The sequence below is a fragment of the Meleagris gallopavo genome, chromosome 1 (assembly GCF_000146605.3).
Source record: "Meleagris gallopavo isolate NT-WF06-2002-E0010 breed Aviagen turkey brand Nicholas breeding stock chromosome 1, Turkey_5.1, whole genome shotgun sequence".
NCBI classification, from domain to species: Eukaryota; Metazoa; Chordata; class Aves; order Galliformes; family Phasianidae; genus Meleagris; species Meleagris gallopavo.
Window position 1 is genome coordinate 34,894,263 of NC_015011.2, and position 9,326 is coordinate 34,903,588.

The 9,326-nt window shown below is 41.9% G+C and overlaps 1 protein-coding gene across 1 annotated transcript; it reads left to right on the top strand.

The window, feature by feature from the left end:
• Positions 1 to 3: 3 nt before the first annotated feature.
• On the top strand, positions 4 to 4,175 carry YEATS4 (YEATS domain containing 4; the record flags this gene model as incomplete). Its single annotated transcript, XM_003202074.4, has 6 exons — positions 4 to 180; positions 269 to 335; positions 413 to 507; positions 1,137 to 1,229; positions 1,311 to 1,398; positions 2,228 to 4,175. Coding segments are annotated over 6 exons (690 nt in total), but the record flags the coding sequence as incomplete, so codon positions are not given.
• Positions 4,176 to 9,326: the final 5,151 nt, after the last annotated feature.

The window sequence follows — 9,326 nt, forward strand, 5'->3', positions numbered from 1 at the left end:
TGCTGCGGCGCTTACAGGCGCGCTTCTCGCCGCTGCCGCTTCTCTTCTCTCCCGCGCAAGGGCGTCACCATCGTGAAGCCGGTAGTGTACGGGAACGTGGCGCGGTACTTCGGGAAGAAGAGGGAGGAGGACGGGCACACGCATCAGTGGACGGTTTACGTGAAGCCCTACAGGAACGAGGTAGGGCCCGAGCCGCCGCTCTCGAAGCGCCCGTGCCGTCGGTGCCGTGCCCGGGTGCGCTGTGGGGCTGAGCGAGCTTCTCTCCTAGGACATGTCCGCCTACGTGAAAAAAATCCAGTTCAAGCTGCACGAAAGCTACGGGAATCCTCTCCGAGGTGGGTGTTGTGCCGGGGCGTTTGCTCCCCTCGGTCCCGCTGAGGCTCATCGCCCTCATCTCTGTTTCGTGCTGCAGTCGTTACCAAACCGCCGTACGAGATCACCGAAACGGGCTGGGGCGAATTTGAAATCATCATCAAGATATTTTTCATTGACCCAAACGAGCGACCTGTGAGTACCCTGAGATTCTGATAGTGCTTCTGCCATTCTGGTGGCCTGGTGCTGGGCTGCTTTGTACCGCCGGTCACAGCCCGCCAGCCACGGAGCTGATAGTGCTCACTTTTCCAGGAGATGTGCTCTGTATTCATCCAATGGGTGCCTGCGTTTGCTGGTTTCTGTGCTGCACTGCAGGCCGAGGCTTCTGGGATGGCTTTGGCTGCACTTGGCTTCTCTGGTGCTTAGCAGTACAGGAACACATTATGCCGCACCTGAACTACAGCAATGATAAGGCTGTGGAAACCACTCTCAAACTCATTTATTGGCAAAATGGCTCTAAACTAAATCATCTCCTCTGTTTGGGAATGCTTTAAAGAAGGTCTTTTGGGTTCTTTTGCATCTATCCTCAAGCACTTGCCCAGACAATCTAAAGATATCAAGCTGCATTTATAGCAGGCATGTTTAATGATGAATACTGAATTTAAGTAACTGCTGATGTCATATGATGTTTATTTTCGTATTCCTAAAAGCATTTAAAATCCTATGCAGTTGTTTAGTAAGAACAGCTGCTACTGTTCTGTATCTAGGAGATAATTGGTGTTTCCCTACAGTTGTCAAGCTTATAAAACTGTCTTTGTATCTAGGTAACCCTGTATCACTTGCTGAAGCTTTTTCAGTCTGACACCAATGCGATCCTGGGAAAGAAAACTGTAGTTTCTGAATTCTATGATGAAATGGTATGAAAATTTTAATGTAAACCAAGCCTTACTTTATTTAGAAAAGTATTAATGGTGCTCTGTACTTTGGTCCTTCGTTAGATATTTCAAGATCCTACTGCCATGATGCAGCAACTGTTAACAACGTCCCGTCAGCTGACGCTTGGTGCTTACAAGCATGAAACAGAGTGTAAGTGCAAAATGAGAACAACTGTCTCATTTACTATTAATGTTTTCTGCAGGATGTGATCATACAGTGAGTTTGGCTGCATGAATTTTGAATAGCTTGGTATTAGCAGTGACAGCATGATCACAGAATCACAGAATGACCTGGGTTGGAAGGACCTCAAGGATCATGAATCTCCAACTCCCCGCCATAGGCAGGGCCATTAACCTCCCCATTTAATACTAGACCAGGCTGCCCAGAGCCCCATCCCACCCGGCCTTGAACACCTCCGGGGATAGGGCATGACTGATGCCTAGCTTATCATATTTGAAGAAGAATAAATGCAGGCTGCTTTATTTGAGATAGTTTGGTTGATTTTATGAAGGCGTGAACTGCAAGCAAAAATTATCCTCACTGAATTGCACTGTCCTAAAGTATGATATGTGTGGGATCTGGAGGGATCCACGACTGAGGGAGATTTGATCACTATGTCCCGTTTCTTTTGCTGTTACCAGTTGAGATTTTTTTCCACCTAATCTTTAATTCTCAGGGTTTTGTTGTTTTTTTTTGTCGTAGTTTTTGTTTTTCACTCTGGCAAACGACATTGTGAATTACACTGTTTCAACCACAAAACTGATAGACTGAATGAGGTCGTCAAGCAAACTTTTCTTCTTCTGTTATTCCACTTTTTTTCCAGTTATCATTTTTACTACTGTTGTTGAGTCTGTAAGGCTAAAAGTAATTGTTTTGTATTTTTTCAGGACATGTGCTTTCCAAATTACTGCCACATGTATAAAGAAAAGTCGAAATTTTAAAGATAATTCATATTTCTTTTTCTTTATTGCCATCACAGTTGCAGATCTTGAAGTAAAAACCAGGGAGAAGCTGGAAGCTGCCAAAAAGAAAACCAGTTTTGAAATTGCTGAGCTTAAAGAGAGGTTAAAAGCAAGTCGTGAAACCATCAACTGCTTAAAGAGTGAAATCAGAAAACTTGAAGAGGATGATCAGTCTAAAGATATGTGATGAGTGTTGGTAAGGAGCCTGTAATGAGGATGAAAGGACTTCAGTCGTGGAGTTGTATGCATTCTCTCCAATTCTGTAATGGAGACTGTATGAATTTCATTTGCAAATCACTGCAGTGTGTGGCAACTGACTGTTTATAAATGGGAGAAAACAAGAATGAATGTATCCTCATTTTATAGTTAAAATCTATGGGTATGTACTGGTTTATTTCAAGGAGAAGGGATTGTAGAGACTTGGAGGCCAGACTGCTGCTTGTACTGACTGCATTTGAGTGGTGTAGGAACATTCTGTATATGGTCCTGTGTTAGTTTACAGAACGCCACTGTTTACTGTTTTTGTTTTGTTTTTACTTTTTCTACTGCAACTTTAAGGTTTTAAAAGCTGAAAATAAAACATGCAGGTTTTTAAATATTTTTTTGTCTCTATCCAGTTTGGGCTTCAAGTATCATTGTGAGTAGCAAGTCCTGATTTAAGTCAGAGGTTGAAATATAATGGTATCCAAGATGCTTAAGTCTGTTGTCAGCAGACAAAAAACTAAATAAAATCAAAAAATAGCACTTTTAATAACTTCTTTATCAACAGATAAGAGTTTGTAGCCCTGCATCTGCTTTCACTTATGTAGTTGATGCCTTTATATTTTGTGTGTTTGGATGCAGGAAGTGATTCCTGCTCTGTTTTGTGGATACTCTATTTAACACTTGTACTCTGCTGTGTGTAGCCTTTGAAAAATCCATGAATCCAAAAGCCATGAAAAAATCAATGCATGATCTTTGGCTTGTAAATCTCCCTCTTCTTCTATAGCCTGACAGAGATGGCAGACCCTCGGGTTTATAAAGGCTTGGGCATCTTCTTTGCTACTTTGAGATTCTGTGTTGCAGTTACCTCTGGCAGAGAGGAGAAAAACCGCACAAACCTCATCCCCTTCTTCTATAGAAATCAATCTTATTAATGCTTTGAGAACAAAGCACTGGTTTGAAACAACTGATAATTAGCATTTAACGTGGCTTGGTAAAAATTCAGAGCTGAAATAGTTGTGACAATATGAACTCAGTATGGAGACCTCATTAAGAAAATCAGCTGTTACAATTGGGCATGTTTCATCGAAGAGGATGGGGCAGCTTGCATGAGTGGTGCCCACACAAATCTCTCCTGGCTCTGCAGACCAATTTTTCTGGCATTCTGACTGTCATTGCTGCTGATCACAGAGATCAACTGCTTTTATCAGCCACAGGCATTTGCTTGTATTGTTTTCCAAGCATTGTAGGTAAGTATAAATGCATTGGCTCCATAGCACTTTGAGTATGCTTATTAAAAACATAAATGAAAGACAAATTTGCTTTGCTTGGGTGCATAGGACATTTTAAATTCCAACCTGCTTTTTGTTAGAGGCTGTCTTCTGAGGCTAGAACTGACTTGGGCAAGTAGAGAAACTGGCAACCGAGCTATTGCTATCGAAGGATCCTTGTTAACAAAGTTAATTGTCTTCTAAGGTTTGGTTTATTCATTAAATTTGCTTTTAAGCAGTAGCTGAAAAAGAGTGTGCTTCCAAACACCAGGTGGCAGCTCTGTACAAAGTGATCTCCGGTCTCACCAGTCTTTTAATTGCCGGGTTTCTGGCGTGTCGGGGAGGGCTCAGACCGATTTCATTTGGTCAAACAACGTGTCCTGCTTTCTGTAGACATGACCGGTTTCTCTCCTGCAGTTTATAAACTGTTCAACAGCAAATCATATGTACTGAGAGAGGAAACAAATACAAGTGCTACTGTTTGCAGGTTTTGTTCATTTGGTAAAGGAGTCAGGTTTTAAAATTCAAAATCTGTCTGGTTTTTTTTTTTTATTTGGGGTTCTTTTTAGTGCTTTATCTTTCTTTGCCAGGACTGTGTGACAATAGGAATGAAAAAGAACGTGCCAGGCAATCTCCTGGCTTGCATACTTTAGCAGGCTCAGAACTGCCGGTCTTTCCACAAGTATTATTTTTGAAACTTCATTTTAATAGTGTTAGTAGACTTCCATCACTAATCACTGCTTAGTGAACATTTAACTTAAAAGTGTGTTGGAAGTTTTTGTATTCCTGAATGGAGTAGGGAAGGACAGATTAACTATGAGAAAAGTACATTATGAGTATCAGGATAATGAAAAGTAGAGACACAATGAGAAATTCTTGTAATACATGCATCTTGTTGTAACTAATTGGGATTTGTTTAAACGTTCACTTATGCTACATTCATAGTATTTCCATTTAAAAATAGTAAAAGATAAAACGTGAAATCGTGATTTTTCAGATGGAACACTGCCTTCCTATGCACCTGACCAACTTCCAGAGGAAAAACCTCTTGAAAGCCGAGAGATTAAGCCACCAAAAGAACTCATTTGCATTGGAATATGTAGTATTTGCCCTCTTCCTCCCGGGTAATTACTATACCTTATAGGGTGCTTATATGTTAAATGAGTGACTGGCACTTTTTATTCTCACAGCTGTGGGGAATTCTGTCCTTTAGGACAGAAACAATTGTAGTGTGTTCTACTGGTGACTGCTTCGTCAGTACTTCCACCTGAAGAGATTCTTCAATGTCTAGTTCTGCAATATTTGGCAAATCTCACATTTTATTTCATACTCTATTCATGCTTATGCTTATTAAAGCAATAATCATTTTTGTTTTAATCACTGTCCTGATCCGAGTGACGACTGTGTCCTACCTAAAGCTCAACTCAGGCCTAAAACCTCTTCAACTCTCCGTAGCTAACAAAGAATCTTCAAAAGTTAGGTTTGAGGGACTTATGGCTAACTGTAGATGTTACTTCCTAGTTTCTGCATGGAAGGCCATGTAGTACTTAGAGCATTCAACCTCTAAACTAGAGAAGATTTTCCTGAGGAAGACTGAATCTTCATTCCATGTTTTGTACAGCTTCATAACCATGAGGTCAAGATAGCATTCTCCATCACTGCTATTCACCATAGCATAGAGTCAGATCTGCATGATGTCTCTAGAATGGGGCAGGGAACAGGCAAAGGAAAACCAAAATGTAACACAGTGATTAGAGCACTGAAAACAACAAATGAAGTATTCTTTTTAGAGCTGAAACTGTCACCATCTTTACTGGGTGGGTACCCTTAGAAGAGAGTAGAGTCTCAGTAAATGAATGTGTCACCAGCTAGGAGTGGCAGTGTTACGTGAAGGATGCTGTTGCTCCGGTCACTCTAGGACCATAGAATCATAGAAACTTGAGTTGGAAGGGACCCTTAAAGGTCACCTAGGTCAACTCCCAAGCAATGAACAGGGATACCTACAGCTAGATCAGGTTGCTCAGAGCCTCATTCAGCCTGACCTTGGATATCTCCTTAGATCATCTCTCTGGGATGGGGCATCCACTTCTCTCTGGGCAACCTGGTCCAGTGCCTCACCACCTTTAATGTAAAAAATAATCTTCCTTATATCCAATCTAAAATTCTCCTCTGTTAGTTTGAAACCATTTCCCCTTGTTCTGTTATAACAGACCTTGCTAAAGAGTCTGTCCCCTTCCTTCTTTTAAATATTGTCCTCTTTTAAATACTGTAAAGCTGCTATTGGGTCTCCCCACAGCCTTCTCTTCTCTAGGCTGAACAGCCCCAGCTCTCTCAGCCTGCCCTCAGAGGTGTTCCATCCCTTGGATCATTTTTATGGCCCTCCTCTGGTCACGCTCCTACAGGTCCACATCTCTCCTGTACTCCACATCTGAATGCAGTACTCCAGGTGAGATCTCACCAGAGGAGAACAGAGGAGCAGGATCACCTTCCTTGACCAGCTGGCCATGCTAGTTTTGATATAGCCCAGGATAAGGTTGGCTTTCTGGGCTACAAGGGCACATTGCTGGCCTATGTCCAGTTGCCATCCTTTTCAGCAGGGCTGTTCTCCATCCTTACATCCCCCAGCTTGTACTCATGGTGGGGTTACCACTACCCAGGCACCAAACCTCGCACATGGATTTGTTGAACCACATGAGGTTCTCCGAGGCCCACTGCTGGAGCCTGTCTGGGTCCCTCTGGATGGTATCCTGTCCCTCAGGCATGTCAACTGCACCACACAGCTTGGTTTCATTCACAGCTGTGCTGAGGGTGCTCTGATCCCCCTGTCAATGTCATCGATGAAGATGTTAAAGAGCACTGGTCCCAGTACCCACTCCTGAAGGACACCACTTGTCACTGATCTCCATCCAGACACTGAGCCATTGACAGGCATGCTGTGGGCAATGTAAACAAAGTGCAAAACTGCTCTGGTGCACAGCCAACTACCAGGCCTCAGGCAGCAGTCTGCTCCTGGGACAGCAATTGATGCTCTGAGTATCTCGCCACTGCTCTGTCTGCTAGTCCTGCTTCCTGCTAGACTCATTCTACAGTATTTTTCAGCCAAGGATCCGCTTGTAACCTCAAACAGCGAATGTGATCTAGCTGTATTAATTAAATTGTGTTTCAAGTTCTGCTTACTTTTTATTAACAAACAAGCAAGGAGTCCTGGTTGTGCATTTGCAGAGGATAGAGAAGATACATTTCTAAGGCTGTAAATTCTTTCTAGTGTTGTTTTTGGTTTTGTTTCATCAAGGATAAAAGGCGGGAACAGAGTGGTTACTGTAAAGATGATTAAATTGCTTTATATGCATTTGTGTTGCATTTTTTGGAACAGATTGACACAGTGTGTGCATTTTAAAAATGGAGAAGCAGTAAAAGCTTTCATGGTCTTATTGTCTAAAAAGTGAATTTAATTAAAGTTTGTTTATAGTCTAATCTGATCCCATGCAGTACTGAATGCTCACGGCATCCTGCTTGTGCATTTGGAGCTGGAAATGTTTCATACTTCACTAACACAATCTGACTTTCAGTTTGTGAAGTGGGTGGGTTTCAGTCAGACCTCTGGTGGATGGAGGTAATAAATCAATAAATGGAGATGCTACATTTTCAGTTGAAAGGCCACTTACTTCGGTAATGTTTTATATGTCATGGTAGGCAGACTTTACAGCGTTCCTTTATAAGGACTAAGGTCAAGCTCTCAGAAGCCTGGTAGCCACCTATGTATAAGTTTAAAGAAACATTTTTTCCCATTTGCCACTCAGCCATATGCCCTCACATCGACTTTGCATTTTCTTGCAGTGTATTTTGTACATTTGCCCAAAGCGGTGCTCTTTAGAAGTTCCTCCTCCCTCCCCATTTTTGTGCTACAGCTCCTTTATCACTCTTGTCAAACAGTAAAAAACAAAGACCTGTAAGACAAAAAGAGCTTGGTTTTGTTGCTGCTGTTGATCTCAGAGTTTTATCTGACTCTACAGTCTGCTAGCTTTACCTGAATCCTGAGATGGTTTGTGCAACAAATCCGAATACATTTTGTAGTCATCTAACACTTGTACATAAGCAGTGTTCTGTGCTTGGTGGTAGCCATTATACCTACGTTACCCTGTGCAAAAAATGTCCAAACAAATCCAAACCCTGAGGCTGAACCTCTACTGACGTGGTTCTGATAGAAAAACAAAATTCACGAGTTTATGTGTTTTCTTTTTAGTAACAGTAACATTCTGTAATCTGTATGTAACAGTAAATCATTGTTATATCACTGTGTCAGACACCAACTTGCCATCATTACAGCTTTGGTTGGAGTTTCTGCCTTAAAAAATACCACCAACAAATAAATCAACTCAGTTACTTGGTGCGCTGTGATCTCTTCGCTATCCCACAGTTGTTCAGCTTCCCAAGGACTGCCTGCAGCTCACTCCTGTTGGGCCAGAGATGCATCCAAACTAACTTCAGTGAAGAGATTTTTGTAATTGTGGAGCAGAACTGGATTTGAAACAACATTCTCATGATCAAAGATTCTAAGAAGCTTTTGTAGTAATTGGGGAATAACAACTATATAAAATGTGTTTGCTTCTCATATTTAAATTAAGCATAAAGATAAAATGCATGAGTGCCTTATTAAATGAACTCACAGATATTGCATCTGATAAGATCAAAGCAATTGAGTGGGATTTTAATTTAGGCATTTGACTGACTTTGTCTTAAAAAAAAAAAAAAGAAGAAGTTTTTGAAGTAATGCTGGCTTTGTTCCATAATATCTGAAAGGTTTGCTCAATTGTGGATTTCTCCACTGGGAACAATTCCCTTCTCTACTGCTGTATTATTATTTATGTAGCACCCTGAGAATACTGCATGGTGCACGTGCAAAGCATGCAGGCATGATTCCAGGCCTGGAGACTGCAAGTGAAATGGTCAGTAGAGGATGGGTGGTGTAATAAATTGCAGAGCTGTACTTGAGATGTAAGTGGTGTCCTTCAGCTCTAAGGCTATTGCCTTCACTCGCTTTGATCTGAAGAAGCATTTAGTGCAGTTCAAATCCTTCTGGGGCAACAGAGTATGAGGGAGCTGGGGCTGTTCAGCCTGGGGAAGAGAAGGCTCTGGGGAGACCTGAGGGTGGCCTGTCAGTATCTAAAAAGGAGCTATAAGAAAGAAGAGAACACACTCTTTGGCAGAGTCTATTGTGATAGAACAAGGGGAAATGGTTTCAGACTAACAGAGGGGAGATTTAGATTGGATATAAGGAAGCAGTTTTTAACAATAAGGGTGGTGAGGCACTGGACCACATTGCCCAGAGAGGTGGTGGATGCCCCATCCATGGAGGCATTCAAAGTCAGGCTGGAGAGGCTCTGAGCAACCTGACGTAGCTGTAGTGTTCCTACTCATTGCAGGGGAATTGACTAGATGAACTTTGAAGGTCCTTCCAACTCAAACAACTCTATGATTCTATGATTCTAACTCAGCCTGTTTGGAGTGGGTAAGTGATGTGACTGACTGCTGTGCTATGGGTTTCACTACCTTTAAAAAGTTTTTTTAAAAAAATAGTATTCCTGGAAGACTTGGGAATGAAGATTGTTCTTCTGTTTTTAAAAAAGGAAGCTAGACTTTAGCC